We start from the raw sequence: 20,951 nt of genomic DNA on the forward strand, positions 1-20,951 counted from the left end.
AATATTTAAATTACCTTTTATGTAAAAAATAATAGATAAACTTTTTAAGACATTATTATAGTTGGTTCTTATAATGAGTTTTATGACTTTCAAATGGAATTAATAATAATTATTTATTTACTCCTACATTTAATTTTTTCGTCACACATAATCGCATCATTATCGAAGATGAGTTTAATTTGAAAAAGAGGTTAACATGGAAACAACAAACTAACTTCTAATTTTGGCTTTTATGTATTTCTTTGTTAAGCTTTAATGACGATTTCAATAAAATATCGAATGTTTTTAACCTTGATGCAACATTAATATTTGCAAGTTTAAATTTCACCTTAAAACTTGTAGGCTACCTTTTTTTTTACATTTTCACTAATTTCACTGGTCGACATTGTTTTGTTTGAATTTGAAAACACACATACAATAAGGTTTTTTAATAGGCTATTTAAATTCATAATGTAGCCTTTTTCCATAAAATGTTTAATAGTTTCCAAATCTTTAATATTCAGTTGAAAATAAAGCTATAGTACTCCATTTAATGTTCGAAAAATCTTTAAAAGTTGTTAGAATTTACGGATCACACACAAATCTGAAAGAAATGATAAACCATTTATGCTACAACGGTTTTCAACACAAAAATGTAAAACTGTTTGAAAGCAAAGTTTTGTTCCTGTAATGAATTCTTCATTTTAACATTTTTTATATCAATTTTTTTTTTAAATATATTAAACAATTTAAAGCAATTTTTTTTTAAATCTGAGCTGAAATATGCAAAACATTGTCTGATGAACGCATGCCCGATGAGTGGAATCCCAGCATAGTTTGCCCAATACACTAGAAGGGAGACCCTCATACAGTGCCAACTACAGAGGCATCAGTCCCCTGAATATTGCATATAAGGTCCTTATCACTTTGGCCTTAGACCAGGAAAGTCCACTATTGACTAAACATTTACATTACGGCAGATTTTCGAAAAAAAAAAACACAGGAAGTTCAAATCGATACCCAAAATCTATAGGGAAGAGCTTTACAGTGTAATGTTTAGTTTTGGAATCCCTGTTAAACGTATGCGTTTATGCAGAAAAATGCACGCTGCTCTATCAAGGTTGGAAAAGATCTCACAGATGCATTTGATGTTAAAAAAGGTTTTAGACAAGGCTATGCACTGTCATGCGACTTCTTTAACATCTTTCTGGAAAGGATTGTGCAAAACTCAACCGTCAACACTAGCAGCACAATCTTTCATAGGTCCATCCAATTACTTGGATATGCCAATGATATTGACATAATTGAAAGATCAAAGCATGATCGTTTTTGATCATTAGACGACGCCAGCGGAGAAAGAAGATGCGTTAAGTGGTCAATGAGGGCAAGACCAAGTATATGCTGTCATCAAAAAAGGACATCGAACGTCTTGGAGGTAGTTAAGAAGAAGAGAAATACAGTCTTTTTTCGAGCATCTAAGATCACCATCTATAAAACACTCATCATCCCATTTATTATTTATGGCTTAGATCTTGTCAAAGAAAGATAAGAGCGTCTTAGGATGCTTCGAGAGAAAAATTCTTCCGAGCTGGCTGGAGACGTATGTTAATGCAAGATTTGAAGGCAGGATAAATTAATTCCTTAAAAACGTAATATTCCGTTTGTGAGTGAAATAAAAATACTAATTTAGTTGGCCAGTATTTTGAAATTTTTTGTTTCGAACACTAATATACTAAATAATAAAAATTTTGCGTTTTTGCAAGACTTGTTAACTTGCAAATTTACTTTTATCAATCACTATGAGGAACAATTCGGTTTGCTTCGTGTTTGGCTTCAATTTCCAATACCCAAAAAAAATAAGTATCTGCCCTAAAAGCAAACCTTTTGGAAGACTCAATTTAAATTGTGTATTTAACTTGGATAATTGTTTCAAAAACGTACAGTCCAAGGTGGTACAGATCTCAAATACAAATTGAGTCAAAATGGTTATGAACAATAATATCTCTATGGCCTTTCATTATATTTTTCCTAATGAAAGAGTCAAAAGTAACGTCATAACTTATAAGATTCATATTAAATGAATAAAGTGTCATTAGCTGTAAAAGTTGTGGATAAAATATAAGCAAGGTAAAACAAATTAAACTGAAAAATTATTTTATAAAATAGGAAGAGATGCGAGAAGCTATTAACAAGCTGAGATTATGCTAATCTATAACTTTTTTGTTTAAATAACAAATATTTAATATTTAATTGACAAAAATAATTATTAAGCATATTAAAATATATGATAATTAAATATGTTAATTCGAATTAAAACAAAAAACACGTCTATTTCAAGTACTTACTCATTTTGATAGATTTTATTTTAACGTATTCCGAACTTTTATCCCAATTTAATTCTTATATAAATTTCTATTTTTGTCCGCACTTGTTCGTTTGTTCTAAGAACAACACTGAAGATACCCTTCAAATTAAAATGCAAACATAAAACAAAAATAAATAAATAAAAATGAATAAAATGGAAATGCAAATTTTAATTCGTTTCACAATATTTAAATCAAAACGGAATATTTTTTAAACCGGATATCTACTCGAAGGCATACAGTATATTAAATAAATTAAGAACCCTTGCCTTGACTTTGAGATTTGCAAATTTTATTTTATTTTACTCAAATATATTATCATCACAAAAGAAAGAAATAATTTAATTCAACGTCAAATGACTGATATTTTTACTAGAGCCAGAAGATGGCGTATAAATAGTCAACCACTGATACTAATTGCAGTTTGACTTGAAATGCAACTTATTTGTAAATCTTCTTGAGTTTTGTAATAAATTTATGGGCATTTCCATGGGTCACATCCCACTTAAACCGGTGGCGGTGTTAATGGCCTTAAGAATGGTCATCAATTTTTCCAAAACAACAAAATACTCAACAGACAATAAAAACAACAGAACCAACAAGAATATAACTTTCAAGACCGCTTTGGGCCGACTTATACAATGTTTGCATTAAAAATTATGTTTTGTTTTCTTGACATTCGTCTTTTTTTTGCCTTTCTTTTCTTTCACTTTCTTGTTGGTGTTGTTGTTTTTTCTTGACCCTTAAATTCATGTGAAAACCAGTGACAAGACCAGCACAAGAAAATACGTAAAAAAGACAAACTGTGTCAAGGTCTTGAGAAACCCAAAACGAACGAAGTCATCCCAAGAAGTGAGTTTGTTTTCTGTTTGTATTTTATTTTGTTGACGATAGGGCAATTTATTTAAATGTAATTCTCTGGGCAACCTTTCCAAGTGCCTGGCCCCCAAAAATGTCAATCAGTGATGGCCTTGAATTAACTGAACAATTTGAGTCATTTCAAAATAGTATCTCAAGCGAAGATGAACTTTTAGTTTATAAATTATTGTATGAACAAATCTCGCAGTCTCGTCAAGCTAGTTCAGAGTTTTGATTTAGTTAAGGTACAAATTTTATTTAAAATATTTGATTCCCAGAAGAAATTAATTAAAGATGAAAATTAATGTAGTATTACTATATTTTGATTTCTTAAAATTTGCTTCCGACCCGACGAAAGTTAAGATCGAAACTGGACACTGAAAAAGCCATGTGAATGGCTTTAAACCTACGAACAAAAATGACAAAACATACCTTTACACGTTAACGTTAACACTGCCTTACTCTCGTCTCAAGAAACACACAAATAGTTGTAAATCTGGTTTTTGGTCTATAGTTTATTGTTATATACAATACTACAGACATCATCCAGAGATAATCAATTGATTTAGTTGAGACTGAGAGAATAGCTATAGATAGAGGTAGGTCTGTAAGGTATTGGTCTTATGTGCTAAATTTCTTGTTATAGGGAAATCACAGTCGTCTTCGTAAGTATGTTTGTATGTCTATAGTCAAAACGGCCGGTATAGTGACAGAAGCTGCTTGGCTAAGGCAGACAGGTAGTGAATATTTGACGCTGAAAATACTTGAACTTCATTATAGCGTATTATTTGTTTGTGTTTATTTTTATCATCGACAGTTATTTTGTAAAGCGTATTTTTATTTACAATTTAAAAAAAGGAAAACTAGTTTTTATTGGCATCACTTAGTTTTAGTGATAACAAGTTAAAAGAATAAACTTTTGTTGTTATTGTAGATGATCATTATAATTTACAAAAGAATTGAGGGAAGTTTAAGTTGTTATCCTTGATAAAGTTTTAAATTTGCATTTCAGACAAAACTGATGATGTGTCCACTGAAAACATAAAACGCAAACTGGAAAAACCAAAACTCCAATTAAAGATTTTTGTTGTTATTTGTTATTTTGCATATAATGAAATATTTTGATTTCAAAATCTACTTTAGTTAACGAGATTTGTTGTAGAAAACCAATTTTAGTAGCACTTCTAAAAAGATTTTATTTCTTTTATAAACAAATACAAATTGGATGAATTAAATTAGTTTGAAAGTCAATATCTTCTATTGTTCATGAGACATATTTTTTGTAGATTTTATTTTTTTATGAAAAAACGGATTGTTAGATTTTTATAAAAAAATTACTTAATGTCAAAAACAGTATTTTATGTGGGATGTAAATGTTTACCATTTTTTTTTTATTTTTTGGAAGAAAACTGTCAATTTGATTTTTCTCCAAATCTTACAGAATGTCGAAAACAATAGTTTTAATAAGATAAAATTAGTTTGAAGCCCATATCTAAAATATTTGAGTCGAAAGTCAATTTTTTTAAAACTTTTATTATGTTTTCTTATCTTTTTTATTTTTCGTTAAAAAATTGTCAGTTAGATTTTTCTCAAAATTTTACTGAATGCTGACAACAAAATTTTTTAAAAGATAAAATATTTTAAAGCCAATATCTCAAAGTTTTGAAGAGATATTTAATTTGAAAATCAATTTTTATCAACTTTTGTTAAATTTTCTTTTAAGTTTTTTATTTTTGTAAAAAAAACTGTCAATTGAAATTTTCTCAAAATTGTACCGAATGTTGACAACAATATTTCCTATAAGTGAAAATTAGCTCGAAACCATAGTCTCGAATTTTTGAAAAGATAGTTTAGTCGAAAATCATTTTTTACCAACTTTTATTGATTTTTTTGTTTAGGTTTTTTTTTTTGTAAAAAAATTGTCGATGTGATTTTCTAAAACTTTTACCAATTGTGTAAAAACGTTATTTTTCGTTGCACAAAATTGTTTTGGAGATAAAATTATATTGTTTTCGTAAAATTTTCGAGGTGACACTTTTTTTTTCAATCCGTTAGTTGGATTTTTTTCCAAAAATATATTTGTTTAGTATCACGTTACAATATATAATTTAAATTTTAATTAATTATAATATAATATAATAATTAATTTTAATTTAAACTGGTTTAATTGGTTCATAAAATATTTCGGATTAACCAAAATGTTCACCATTTTTTAAACTGCTATGGTAGAAAAATAACCCATGCAATTTTCTTGAGAGCCCTTTATGCATCTTTCTGCCTTATTAAAGGGTGATTTTTTTGAGGTTAGGATTTTCATGCATTAGTATTTGACAGATCACGCGGGATTTCAGACATGGTGTCAAAGAGAAAGATGCTCAGTATGCTTTGACATTTCATCATGAATAGACTTACTAACGAGCAACGCTTGTGAATCATTGAATTTTATTACCAAAATCAGTGTTCGGTTCGAAATGTGTTTCGCGCTTTACGTCCGATTTATGGTCTACATAATCGACCAAGTGAGCAAACAATTAATGCGATTGTGACCAAGTTTCGCACTCAGTTTACTTTATTGGACATTAAACCAACCACACGAATGCGTACAGAAGAGAATATTGCGTCTGTTTCTGAGAGTGTTGCTGAAGACCGTGAATTGTCGATTCTTCGCCCTTCGCAGCAATTGGGTTTGTGTTATTCGACCACATGGAAGATTTTACGCAAAGATCTTGGTGTAAAACCGTATAAAATACAGCTCGTGCAAGAACTGAAGCCGAACGATCTGCCACAACGTCGAATTTTCAGTGAATGGGCCCTAGTTGGCAGAAAATCCGCTTTTTTATTGACAAATTTTGTTCAGCAATGAGGCTCATTTCTGGTTGAATGGCTACGTAAATAAGCAAAATTGCCGCATTAGGAGTGAAGAGCAACCAGAAGCCGTTCAAGAACTGCCCATGCATCCCGAAAAATGCACTGTTTGGTGTGGTTTGTACGCTGGTGGAATCATTGGACCGTATTTTTTCAAAGATGCTGTTGGACGCAACGTTACGGTGAATGGCGATCGCTATCGTTCAATGCTAACAAACTTTTTGTTGCCAAAAATGGAAGAACTGAACTTGGTTGACATGTGGTTTCAACAAGATGGCGCTACATGCCACACAGCTCGCGATTCTATGGCCATTTTGAGGGAAAACTTCGGAGAACAATTCATCTCAAGGAATGGACCGGTAAGTTGGCCACCAAGATCATGCGATTTGACGCCTTTAGACTATTTTCTGTGGGGCTACGTCAAGTCTAAAGTCTACACAAATAAGCCAGCAACTATTCCAGCTTTGGAAGACAATATTTCCGAAGAAATTCGGGCTATTCCGGCCGAAATGCTCGAAAAAGTTACCCAAAATTGGACTTTCCGAATGGACCACCTAAGACGCAGCCGCGTCAACATTTAAATAAAATTATCTTCAAAAAGTAAATGTCATGGACCAATCTAACGTTTCAAATAAAGAATCGATGAGATTTTGCAAATTGTATGCGTTTTTTTTTTTTTAAAAGTTTTCAAGCTCTTAAAAAATCACCGTTTATATGTACAGCAAAATTTATTTGAAGTCGACTTCTCTTCTAATTCTTGAGCTACGGACGACGAAAAAAACCTTGCGAACGTATGGAAATCTTTCTAAAAATCTTTTATTTCGACTCTAGGGACCTTGAAACATCGAGAAATGGCAAAATTTTCAATTTGACAAATCGGACCCATTACAATAACTTCTTATAGGAAGTTAATAATAATTTGTTTTATATTTTTGTAATGACCTTTGAAAATGTACAAATAACTTTTTTAATAAAATAGCCTGGTATGTTACCGTTTGTCGATTTTTTTAAACTTTAACAATATAAATAATTAATACTCATTATTAATAACAACATTTTTTGTGAGATAAGCAAACTTGAAGTCAATATCTGCATTTGTTCTTATAATACTTAATCAAAACCAATTCCTTGTTTTTGTATATATGTACAATACTATTTTTTTTAAATAACTAGAAGTTAGAAAAAACTTTTTGAATTTTTAAAATAAGTAATTTTTTTCCCTAATTCAATCAATTTTAGCGGCATTTTTAAGTTTTTATTTCTTATAAAAATAAAATGCACGACTGCGTTGCACGAACTTGTTCATGTACCCAAAGAGTCTGTTTAAAAATAATTTCAGTGTTTTAAAATGTAAAAATGTACCTGCACTAAAACATTGTTTTCAATCATTTAAAAGCCATTTGATTTCTCCAAAAACCCTCAATTTTGTTTATAAATTGTGTATTTACATATGTATGTATGAAATTGTTCAGTCTTAGTTTAAAATTATTGTTACTATTCAGTTAGTTAGAGGTTATTAATTTAAGTTTAAAATTTCAACTTCGTAAAAATATAATGACCCTACGAATTTTAGCCCAAGAAATTTCTTTGGGATGATTTGTGAAAAGTGTCAAATTTGATAGAAATTCAAATATATTAAATAGATTGTTCGCTTTTGCTGTGAGTTATTAAATTTAAAAAAATCCAAAGAATAGCACCAAGACAGTAATATTGTGTGAACAATTTGAATTTTACCCCCGACTCTTTAAAATATCCCTTTTTACGAATTTTAGTGCAGAAAGTATCCAAACGGGCCTAATATAAACAATTCAACTTTGACCATCAAATATTATTGGGACAGTATAACAAATTGTGCAGAAAAAACAAAATTATTGAAATAGGTTGATAACTGTTCTATGAGAGAACCCTTCTGGAACAATACAAAAATATAATTTTTAAAATGAAAAAAAAAGCCAAATTGAGAATCGGTCTACAACCTTTATTTCCAAATTTGAAGTCAATCGACAAAATGGTTTGGGATAGAGGGGTGAGGATACAAAGACTTTTTTCGACTTATCACAATACATTAGTTTGTGAAAAAGAAATAACTAATTTATTACAATTTTCTTATTATTATTATTGTAATGGGTCCGATTTGTCAAATTGAAAATTTTGACATTTCTCGACGTTCCAAGGTCCCTAGAGTCGAAATAAAAGATTTTTAGAAAGATGTCTGTGCGTGCGAGTACGTACGTCCGTACGTTCGCGACGTTTTTTCGTCCTCCATAGCTCAAGAACCAGAAGAGATATCAACTTCAAATAAATTTTGTTATGCAGATAATAAGGCAAAAAGTTGCAGAAAGGGCTCTCAAGAAAATTGCGTGGGTGGTTTTTTTACCATAGCAGTTTGAAAAAAAGGTGAACATTTTGGTTAACCCTAAATATCTTACGAACCAAAAACGCTAGAGACTTGAATTAAATTTTATATAATATATTGTAACGTGATACAAGCAAGTATATTTTTTGAAAAAAATCAATATAACGGTTTTTTTTATAAATCAATAAAACTGAAAAAAAAATTTGTCACCTCCAAAACTTTACGACTGAAATATGATTTGATCTCTAAAACAATTTTGTGCAACGAAGAATAATGTTTTTTACACCTGATAAAATTTTGAAAAAATCTAATTGACATTTTTTTTTATAAAAAATAAGAATCTAAAAAAAACATTACTCAAAGTTCTTAAAGATTGAATATCGATTCAAATATCTTTTCAAAAACTTGAAATTTAGGGTTCAAGCTTATCTTATAAGAAATATTGTTTTCAACATTTTGAAAAATGTCGAGAAAAATCGAATTGACAGTTTTTTTTACAAAAAAATAAGAATCTAAAAAAAATGTATAAAAGTTGGTAAAAATTGATTTTCGGCTCAAACATCTTTTCAAAACTTTGAGATATTGGCTTTAATTTACTTTTATCTTAAAAAAAATCTTGTTGTCAACATTCAGTTAAAGTTTGAGAAAAATCGAATTGACAGTTTTTCTTACAAAAAATTAAAAACCGAAAAAAAATTAACAAAAGTTGGTAAAAAATGATTTTCGACTCAAATATCTTTTAAAAACTTTGAAATAATAGCTTCTAACTAATTTTTTCTTATAAGAAATATTTTTTTCAAGATAAGGACAAATTTTGAGAAAAATCGAATTGACAGTTTTTGTACAAAAAATAAAAAACCTTAAAAAAAAACCAATAAACAATGGGAAAAATTGATTTTCGACTCAAATATCTCTTCAAAAATTTTAAATATTGGCTTCAAAGTTATTTTATTTCACAGAAAAATTTGGTAAAAATTGATACGAGTACATATAGACAAACTTTTAAGCAAGACAAATCGACAGACGGGATGGGAAGTTATCAGTGTGGGTCGCATCCCAGCCTCTTTTTTTTGTTTGGATGCATTCGAAAAACAAATTCAAGTCCATTGCATGTTTACAGACTTCAGAAAGGCATTTGACAAACTAAGTCATAAAATTCTTCTTAATCAATTAAGTAATATTGGACTCAAAAACCGTTTCGTTATGTGGATTTCGTCATATCTTAAAGACCGAAATTATAGCGTCATGTCCACTAGTAACCCTTCACATCAATTTAAAGACAATCCTGCTATACCTCAAGGGAGTGTCTTCGGTCCATTTATGTATGAATAAATGATTTGCTCTCAGTTTTAAAGAGTTCTTTATCGCCAATCTATCAATATCTATGTTGTCTCAATGTTGTAACGTCCGAAATTAGTAATGTCATAACGTCTAAAAGATTTTGGGGGTTGGGGTTGCTACAGGATTTAGGTAAAGTATTAAGTTAGGTGTATGCAAAGTTTATTTGCACTTTATATGCATATACAAACCTTGCAGCTACCTCAAATCCTATAGTGAGGCCAGGCAGAGGGGTTGTTCGAAACTCAAAATGTTGTAATGCCCAAAATAAACAAATATTTTGTAAGAATGACCAAATATTGGAGAACTTGACATCTACTGGGCGATATGTCAATTAGTTATTTGGGCATTATAATATTTTAAAATCATTTTAGGCTTTGGGGGCATTTACTCTTGAAAAAGTTTTCACGCAATAGAGCCAGTCATGGACGAAATGACATTTTTAAAAGAAAAAACCTAACACCATTTTTAGCGGCCTCTATTTTTACACAAAGTAATCAAAGGGAAAAGAAGTTTATAGAGTTTATTGACTTTTAGAAGTCTTACAAAGAAAAAGTAACTACAGAATAATTTTATTTAGACCTTGATATAAATAATTTATAGGCAGTTATTTTTTTTTACTATATTCGCAAAATCAATATTCCTCAGAATTCAACGAAACACAACTCAATGTTTATATGGAATATTTTTTCAAGGATAGTAAGCTTATGGAAAAAAACAACAACAACAAAAAGTAAACAAACAACCCATTTTATTTTCCATGGCAATCCTTTCTCATTACCAGCTTTAAATGACTATAGCCCTCGTAATATTATAGTTTCCAACATCACATCCACTTCCACTGCAAATATTTAAATCAAAAATATATAAAATTCGATGCGTTTCTTATGAATTTGATTCGATGCAGCAGTGCTGAATGCTGATGCTAAAAAATGAATACTTTATGGTGTATTTTTCCATTAAATCAACAAACCGGAAATTTAACTTGAACTTTGTTTAAATAAATAATCGTACACCATCAAAACAACAGCATGTGAATCACTTTTCATTTTATTTTATAAGTCACAAACTACTAACAACAAGTTTATAGACTTATACTATACTATACTCAATTAAGGCGGAGCGGAGGGGATGCAGATATAAACATGGATTTTAATTGCAAAGTCAAGGTCTTGCCCATTGCAAACTCGCGCACCATTTAATTTAATTAATTCAAATTTTATTTTAATTAACGAAACAAAGTCCTTATAATTAAATTCTCATTGATTCATTGTCCTTACCTTGGTTTCAATAAAAATAAAAACACTTATTGTATTTGGATAGAAGAGAAAGAAAAAAGACGTGACCCACTAAACTACGCGAGTATTATAAAATTGATAGGTCAATGTTTAGGAAGACCAACGCCAGCGCCAGCGCAGTGCAGTCGCGTCCTAAGGTGCACACTTTTCGTCTATATAATGCACGAGTATTTAGAACTTAGGTTGTTCCATGCGGGATGCTTGATTCTGAATGAAATGTATTTTCATGAATGAAAGTTTTATGGTATACAAATAAATAAGAAAGCAAAGAAAAATACTGGTATAAAAATGGTGGGAGTCGAAGAGGCGAAAGGAGAAAGTGGATTCCAAGGATTTGACCTTGAAAAGAGTGAAATGTGTCAAACACGTGCTCATTTTCCATACCTACTTTTACAAATAATAAAACGTTGTGTTGATTAAAATCGATATTTATTTTATTTATTTTTTCAGGATAAAATGAGAAAAAGCGGATTTATTTTAAGTGAATTATAGCTAAGTAGTTTTGTGTTTGAATGGTACAGATGATAGTTTATAGACTTAGTACGAAGTTTTGTAAGCTTCGAGATTATTAATGGACAAAATGGAAGATGGATTGATAGATATTTTTATTAAATAGGTATTACAATTTTGTTTACATATGCATCGGACACTAAGAAGGTTAATTTTCGCATTGCGATTTCTTCAAGAAAATGTATAAAAGTGGAAGAACTCAATCATCATTTTACAAATTAAGGTAGTTTATTGATCCACGTTGAAATGAGACACCAAAATTAAATCAAATTCAAACCCCTTTGAAAATTAGAAAATTGGTTCTTTTGTAAATCAGTAGGAGAAACAGCAACAATTGTACAACGGAGCCCTTCCACAGTCCATTACATAATTTCGCGATTTGAAAAAGAAAAAAGGGTTCAAAATGCGAGCAGAAAAGTAAAAGTAAAGAAGCTGGATCCATACGATGAGAAGCTGTTTTTAGGCTTATCAACTAAAATTCCATCTTTTCTTTGGAATCTCTAAAGATTGTTTTGAAGGAAAAGAAGAATGACCAAAATGGCCGTGCAGCCTTGTACAAAAAGTTATAAAGGGTGCTTTTTAGCTATTATCTTTTTGGCAACACTGGTTTAAACAGCTGACGCACGTTTCACTGTCAAACATATTCAGTTTGGTCTATAATTTAACCATAAATTGTCTTACAAACGAAACAACGCTTGCAAGTTATTGAACTTTATTATCAAAATGCGTGCTCTGTTAAAAAAGTTTATCGAGTCGACCCACTGAAGCGGCTATTCGGGCTATTGTGACTAAATTTTGCACCAAATTTACATTGTTTGACATTAAACCACCAACACGCTTACGTAGAGTGCAAACTGAAGAAAATATCGCAGCTGTATCGGCCAGTGTTAATGATAACCATCAATAATCGATTCGTCGCCGTTCGGAGCAATTGGGCCTCTGTTACTCAACAACGTGGAAAATTTCGCGAAAGGATTTAAGATTCCAAAATACAGCTGGTACAAGAATTGAAGCCAAACGACTTACTGCAACGTAAAATTTTTGGTGAATGGGCTCTTGGAAAGTTGGCTGAAGAACCACTTTTCCACCGAAAAATTGTGTTCAGCGACGAAACTCATTGGTACGTAAATAAGCAGAATTGTCGAGTTTGGAGAAATGAAAGACTTAAGTTTGTTAATGAACAAATAACACATGATACGTCTTTTAAGAATAAGGTGGAACTAAATATTCTGGTATTGTTAGTTAACCATTAGACATGAGGCAATATTATAAATAAGGTTTTTGTGTGAGGGTAAAATGTATCAATTGGCTAACATCAATATTCTAAAACAACATCTTGTACAGAAAATTCGTGGTTATTGTATAGTCGAGTAGCTAAAAAGAAGTTTAGAAACATTGAGAACCTTAAGACGAGTCTTCAAAAGGAATCGTTTTGAAGTATGTTAAAAACTTGTCTCTTTAATACCACCACGCCTTGATAAAGCGAATAAATGGAAATGTTGCTTGTGTTTTTAATATAAAATTAATGTTAAATGGGTTAAATTGTAATTTTGGCTTATTTAAAATAAAAATGTGTTTAAATTTCATATAAAGTTGTTATAATGTTTAACACTCTCCATATATAGTGACCGATTAGTTTATTTTTATTGTTTTTTTGCACAGCCTAATGAAAAATATTCGCTGTTTCTTTGGACTAAGAAAGCAATTGAATGGTAAAGTCCTCTCGCGTGGAAAGTGTTGCTTTATAAGACCCTTATCATCCCCGTCCTGATATACGGTGCAGAAGCATGGAGTATGACAAAAGCGGATGAAAGCACCTTGGATCGCTTCGAGAGAAAAGTTATCGTGTGATCTACGGTTCCGTATGCATGGAAGGAGAGTGGAGGAGAAGATGGAACGACGAGCTGTACGGGCTGTACCGCGACCTTTGACTTAGCCAGGAGGGTAAAAGGCCAACGACTAAGATGGCTGGGTCACGTAGAGCGCATTGAAACCAATGCTCCGGCCCGGAAAGTCTTCGAATCCACACCCACAGGACAGCGCAGTAGAGGAAGACAGCGGATCAGGTGGCGCGCACAAGTGGAAGGTGACCTCACCCAACTTGGAGCGCGAAATTGGAAACATCTAGCTAGGGACCGAGCTAGATGGAGAAGTTTGTTGGGTGAGGCCCTACTTCACACAGGACTGTAGTGCCACCTTAAGTAAGTAAGTAATGAAAAATATTATTGAAAATGAATAAGCAATATTTATAGACAATTTAAAATTGTATTAAAAGAACTCCATGCAAGAAATAAAGAAACAATATATTCATAATCATAATAATAATAATAACAATAATTTTAATAAAAACAGTTCTATAAATGAGATGCTTGTATACTAATATCACAGCATTTCAAATAGGAATAACTTCGATAAATAAATATTTATTCTCGTACACGAACGAAGATATCATAGGTATCATGATGATGATATATTATGATAACAAATTCAAAAACAATCATGAAACTAAATATACTTAAATATTAATACAACATTTAAGTATTTCATACTCTAAGAGACTTTATGAAATGATTTTCAAAGTAGTTACATTGTTCAAAGAATTTTGTATTAAGAATTTCAACTTTCTTTGATATGGGAGGAATATCAGCTTCTTTATGAAGTTCAAAGGTTTAATAAAATCTTGGGAGATTCAAAATTTTAAAACTTTGTTTTGCGATATTTGTAGTTTTTAAATGTGCATCTGGGTACCAGAAGCCCATACGGCCTGAAATATTACTTAATATAATATGATGCTTGTGTTATGAATTTCGATTAATAAGTGGATAAAGTGTTTTGGTAGCAATGTTAATTTTCGTGTTTATGTTAGCAGTATGATTTCTAAAAGTTAGTTGTTTATCTAAAGTGCGTCCAAAATACTCAACTGAATCGACCCACTCGATTTCAGTGCTTTCAAGCTCTTAAATTTGCTGGGAAAAAAGCGATTCCTTCTTTATCTTGTAAAAAAGATAGATTGGCTTTTGTCAGCATTCATTTTAATTTTGGAATTCTAATGTTACAGTGTTAGTTGCCATACTCCTCCGAAACAGCTTAACCAATTTCAATGAGATTTGACACATACATTCGGTAGATCTGAGAATAGGTTTTTATTTATTTAATATATTTCTAAGTGCTATGGTCTTACGATAGTATTCAGTGATTTGTACAATGAAACATTGATTGCTATTGAGGATCTTTGCCTTCGCATTACCAACTTACCACTCAGGCATGTCGGTTTGCATTCACCAAATCGAAATGCATCTGCTTAAATAGACACTGAATTGAATAGTGAACTATAATACAATACCGCAGAAATGGCAGCGATTGTTGCTCGAAATGTAATACTAATGAGTGAAGAACAAAGAACCACTTTTGACCACATCATGCTCGCAGTTTCGGCAGGATGCACCAGGTGAAACTGGCAAACCATTAATTTGTTCGCTAATTCTTGCTAAAATAGGACCAAATAATGGTTTTTATTGGATGGAGGCGTCATCTAATTCAGCATTTAAACTACAACTAAATATTCAAAATAACCCAGACGCGGTGTGCAATATAAAAAAAACCAATCATCCATGGCCACAGTGCTACAAAAGTGTAAAATTATCATCTAGGATGAATGCACTATGGCTCACAAACTTTCGCTTGAGTCGTTGAACAGGACAAATTTAAAAAACTACGACAGGCTAGTTGGCGGCATTCTGTTACTCCTTGCTGGTAATGTCAGACAAACAGTTCCCGTTATTCCACGTTCAACCTACGCTGATGCGATCAACGCGTGCTTAAAATCAGCGTTATGTTGAAAAAGTACAACTGAAAGTAAATATGCGTGTTTAAATGCTTTACGATCCATCCGCTGAAAAATTTTCAAAACAACTGTTAGGCGACAGTAAAGTTACTACAGATGAAACTGGATGCGTAAAATTAAGGATCGATTTCTGCAAGATTATTGATTCTTAAGATGTGCTTAGTATAGTCATAATAAGTGATATGTATATAATTTTAAAGAATTAATTTTATTAATTAAAAAAAAATTGTTTGGTGATATGTTATTTTAATATTTTGTCTCCTTTTACAGTGGTCTATACCTCTCCCACTTATATACCACATCCTTACACCTTTCAATAAGTTCGTTATTTATTTCTATCAAAATATACTCTAGAAATTATTTATATGACAAAACAACCTTTGTCGGTTCAGCTTGTTTATAATATAATAATATTATATCAAGCGCTTTCTGGAGTCTTATTTCTTTGAAACGAACTAATTTATGGGATTTGAAAATTGCAGTATCATCCACATATTTGGTGAATTCACAACCTGGTAAATCAGGAAAATTGGCTGGGAACTTGGGGAAAATCATCTGGAACTAATTTTCTAGTTGATTAATCATTGTTTAGAAAGACCATAAAGTTTCTATTTGTTAAGAAGCTTTGAATCAGGAGGACATCTAAATTGTACAAGTTTATAAAGTAGTCCATCGTCCCAGACTGAATGAAATCATCAACAAGTACTAATCCAGTGGATTTTTTCAGCGATGTGAGGTAGAATGGTCCTACCTAAAACCGAATTGTTCTAATAACAAAGTATTTCGGATAGATATACAATTTTATAGTTAAAATTTTATTATTTTTTCAAAAATCTTACTTCAACAATTGAAAAGGCTGATTAGATTAGCCTGTTAATCTGGGCATTATTTGCACTTTTACATATTTTAAGAATGGATACAATCATAGCAATATCGAATCATCGGAAGCACTAGATTATTGTCATGTGGTGTTTGATTTATCTTTGTAGAAATATTATTGATTCGGGTCAGTGCGGTAGCAGCATTATTATTTTGATTTCCGGGAAGTCAGAGATCAAGGGAATAAAATAGTTGGCTCGCTCGTGTTTGTTTATATATTTAATGAGTGCTAAGCGAAACTCATTTATGTATGATCAGATGGAAAGGTGGTTAAAAGGTTAATTTGGTTTTAATTACTCGCAAATTAACTGTAACAGTTTCCATTTTTTATTTTGTTGTTTAATGTTTTTGAAGTTTATATTTTTAGCACTTGATACAAAATTATCGAATATTGTTTACTGCTTAATATTATGTAGCAAATTAGCAGTGAAAATGTAAATTTTATCGTGTAATGTTTTATGTTTTTGAGTTTGTTTGTCAACTACATATAAGAACAAATGCTTTACAAGCATAAGAATTACAATAGGTACATAAATTATAAGAAAAAATTCCGTGTTAGTTTTTTTTTAATTATTTAACATAATAAATTATTACGTCGCGTCGGCGGCTCAAAATCCACAACAAACTGTAACTTTTTGAGGATGCATTATCATCTGATAAACCTCGCATGGGTTGCTGTCGTCCCGTATACGGCAATTTTGTTTTTTAACACAGTTATCCTGTACACTTTGACGGGTCGCGGAGATATCCTAGTCCGATCTTGCGTTCCTTAAACGTAAGGGTGCTTGCTGATTGCTTACTAAACCGGTTGACTCAAATTTGGCCACCAAATTTTGAAGAGTCGCCTGTGAAGGGCCATCACGTCTACAGTTTTATCATTTAAACGTTTTATTACGACATTGGCTAGTTGTTTTCGATTTTCAGTTTATTTAATAAAAATTCCATTTTAATCAAAATTATAATGAAGATATTTATTCAAATTAAAAAATAATCAACTTGCAATTTGCAAATATAAATGCATTTTTTAAATTATGGGAAACGTATCCACATGTGAAACAAATTTAAAATTAAGATCTTTGTTTTGCAATTTTATTTTATTTAAAAAAAACACAAGATATACATATGTACATAATTTGCTTTAATTTGTATTCATTTCATTTTATTCATTTCATCTACTTCGTTTTCTTACAACCTTTGATTTGTAATGAGTGGTTGCGCTATGCATCCCTTCCATAAATAGAAAAATTACATTCATTCAACAAAATTGTATATTTTGTAGGTATTGATAAAAAAAATGCATTTGATTCAAAGTTGTTAGTAAACTTTATTTAAGTTTCGTTCCTTGAAGCATAAATAAATAGAGACCCTGGTTTTCCTAAACGCAAACACGCCACAAACGGCTGACCATGCGAAAATCAAGGATATTTTAAATTAATTCTGCAAATTTCCAACGATTGGACGGCGTGCGATTTGTTAATGGTCATTTCAAATGCCAAGCGCACAAGGTTGAGCCGTATCTGAGTTAAACCGATATTAACACACAGCAATTTATTTTTACATAAACATAAAGATCTAAAAACATTAAAAGTCGTTTTTTAGTTTGGCAGAATTAGAAAATGTAAGTCATAAATATTATAGTTTATTGAATGCAATGAATTGCTTTAAATTTCAGTTCCAAAATTGAATTTGTCATCCCTTCAAACTGGATGAACTGGGCCTGAAATCATAGCTTACTTATCATTTTGTCATTTGCTGAAATGGAACAAAAGTCATTGTAGCTGACCGCTGGGATCCGTCATAGAGAATATTTCAAGACTTCGACAAAAAGTAAATGTTTTTGTTTGAATGGAAAAATGCATTGTGTATTTCTTCAACGGTAATTTTGCTGTACAACTTTAACCAAAAAGACATCAAACGCAATTATTATTGTTTTACATTGAGGGTAAATGCTTTTAAAGTTAATATTAATAAAAACAATTTTAAAAAATCTTGGATATGTACAAGTTTATTAAATGTTTTTTTTTCTTATAGTCTTCTTTGAGTCATTAATATTTACGACTCAACATCATCCATTATTCTCCTCCCTTTGGTTCTTTAGAAATACATGTATACCAAAAGCGTCTTGTCTCAAAGATATAAATAATATTGTGGAAATTTAGTATAAACAAACTCTTTTTGCATATTGTAAATATTTAGATTTAAATTAACTGAATCCCTGTTTTCGTTTCCATGATTGTTTACGTTTAATAAAATGTGAAATCTTTCTGGATCTAAACATGTAGATTAAAGTATTGGAGATACACCCAGTGAAATTAAATAAAAAGCGAAATATTTAAGAGACATTAAAGAAGCTAAGCTATAGTGACGTTATTAATATTTTTGAACCCTTTTATAGCTTTATCATTATTTCAATGATCACACTTAAATAAAAAACAAATTGGGTGGCGCAACAGTCCGTTGAGAGCTAGGGCCTAGTGACTTACAACTCTCAACCATTCCTGTGTGCGAGTACTGTTATCAGGGATGGAGGGGACCTACAATTTTAAACCGAATCCAAACGGCTTATTTGAGAAAGCACTTTTTTTTCATGACAAGAGTTACTCTTGGAGAACTTGTCAATTCCTCGCAAGAGGCAGTTTCCGTGAAAAGACTTTAGATGGCATAGGCAGGAACCGAACCCAAGACCTCTGGCATGACAGTCCAACGCACTAACCATCATGTCACGGGTACTTTGAAGTAAATTTTGATTGCTCAAGTTTTAAAAATATCCCTTTTGAACATTGTGTCATTTCTCGACTTTTTCCCTGGAATCTAAATCAAAGATTTATCGAATTCGAATTAATTTTATTTTAGAGATAACAACATCGAAAGATGCAGAAACGACTTTCACTTTCTATTGGAATCAAAGTTATTTTATCATATGCAAAATATTGTTGCTTACTTTTTCAAAATTCAATTGGCAACAAAAAACTGATTAAAAATGGTTTTCGACTTAAGTACTATTATAACAATGAAAGATCTTGACTTTAAATTTGTTTATCTCACACAAAATATTGTCATTAATATTTTGTTAAAATTTTAGAAAAATAAAATCCCCAATGATGGGAAGTTATCAGTGAGTGCCACGTCTCGCCCCGCCTCTTTTTTCAATATATGTACATATATCAAAAACCTTTATGATATATGTATGTATGTAATACTGTAGACAAGCGACGGATTCGTTACAAGAACATAACGTACTTTAAACCCGTTTTGCCTTTTCCTGTTGACAAATGGTTCAGGGTTTCTTTAAGATTAATTTGAGACATTTGGAAACTAACAAATTATTTTATGAAATACTATAAATATTTAAAAGAAATGGATTGTATATGCATTTGGAGAATTTAATCATAAAAAGTATGGCATGAATTTAGGCTTTAAGTGCAATTTGTTTGCCTGGAAAAAATGTTGTCGACGAGTGTAATTATAACAAATATTGAATAAAATTCGAACTGCTAAGATCAATCTCCAGAGCACTTATCACTAATTAAGTAAATCCAAGTGCAGACGAATGAAAATTTGTAAGGTGTTTCCGAAAATATTATCATTTTCATATCTCAAGCTAGGGCAGACATACAGTTTTTCAATAAAATGTATTTGGCTATCGTGAGCTCAAATTCTGCTTTTGTCCTCACAGCACCGCTAGATCTATGACAATCGTCTACACTTACATAGCTCAAGAGTATTGAAATGTATCTATTTCATTTCAAAACAAATCAAAACGATTAACCGTTGTTGTTATAAAACTCAAGCCTTCTTACTAAAATGTCACCCTTTTTCTATTTTTAAATTTAACCAAACACGCAATCCAATAAAAATGTCACACGATTTCTATGAGAGAAAAAACTTTCCTATAGTCTTAGTCAGACTTTATAAGCGGCTAAGCCACTTAACAACAATTCTAAGTGAGTCAATTATATTTATCAAAGTTGACTTTGAATAAGGGGAATCTTAATAATTTTTGAACTTACATACCTTTTTTTCGTATTCCGAATCCTTGAAAATGTCAAATTAAAATAGACCAAATAAAAACCAGAAGCAAACACTCCACGACTAATGTCTATGGTTGTTCTAGAACTCGAACTCGATTCAAAACGACTTTTGTATTAAGTGCGTCAACCCCGGCAACTAAAACTAAAAACTGATATTCAATTTGAAATAACTAAATTATTTTTCTGTAACTCAAAAACACACAACACGCGTTCACGATATACGATTACTGTCCCAAAGTCTAGTTCACCACCAGAAATAAAACTAAGGGAATTAATTAAATGCGGCTAGGTTTTATATAAAACAAATTATTGAGTATTTAAATGTTTTTTTTTTCTCGTTCTTTGTTTATTTGCTTAAGGAGGCGTTTACTTGAAAATCATACATCAGGCTTTTATCTTAAGTAAGTTGCAGTTGTAACTTAGGTTGATCTTTGCAAAGAAAAGGCCACTACACTCTATTCACTCCGGGGTGAATAGGTATCAAATCAACTCATTAGTTAAGTTAAGTGAAACTAATGATCGAGAAATCTTTTGATTTTGTATAGTTAAGATATTATTCCCAGAGCAAAGATCACTTACGATTAATCGATTAAAACTTAATATCTGTTCTGTAGACTGAGAAATAGGTAC

The 20,951-nt window shown here is 31.1% G+C and overlaps 1 protein-coding gene across 2 annotated transcripts in view; it reads right to left on the reverse strand.

Moving 5' to 3' along the window:
* The window catches only part of LOC129954035 (alpha-tocopherol transfer protein-like), a 35,130-nt gene extending 14,533 nt beyond the window's left edge, over positions 1 to 20,597 (reverse strand). Inside the window, exons 1-2 of one of the 2 annotated variants that reach the window (XM_056067664.1) lie at positions 3,517 to 3,651; positions 2,325 to 2,443 (exon numbers count right to left, since the gene is read on the reverse strand). In XM_056067664.1, the coding sequence (XP_055923639.1) occupies positions 2,325 to 2,328 (4 nt within the window). In that variant the 5' untranslated portion in view covers positions 2,329 to 2,443; positions 3,517 to 3,651. Of the gene's footprint in view, positions 1 to 2,324; positions 2,444 to 3,516; positions 3,652 to 20,304 lie in introns of those variants that run through there. The other variant, XM_056067665.1, reaches the window with a different exon arrangement.
* Positions 20,598 to 20,951: the final 354 nt, after the last annotated feature.

The sequence above is a fragment of the Eupeodes corollae genome, chromosome 1 (genome assembly GCF_945859685.1).
Source record: "Eupeodes corollae chromosome 1, idEupCoro1.1, whole genome shotgun sequence".
Taxonomy (NCBI): Eukaryota; Metazoa; Arthropoda; class Insecta; order Diptera; family Syrphidae; genus Eupeodes; species Eupeodes corollae.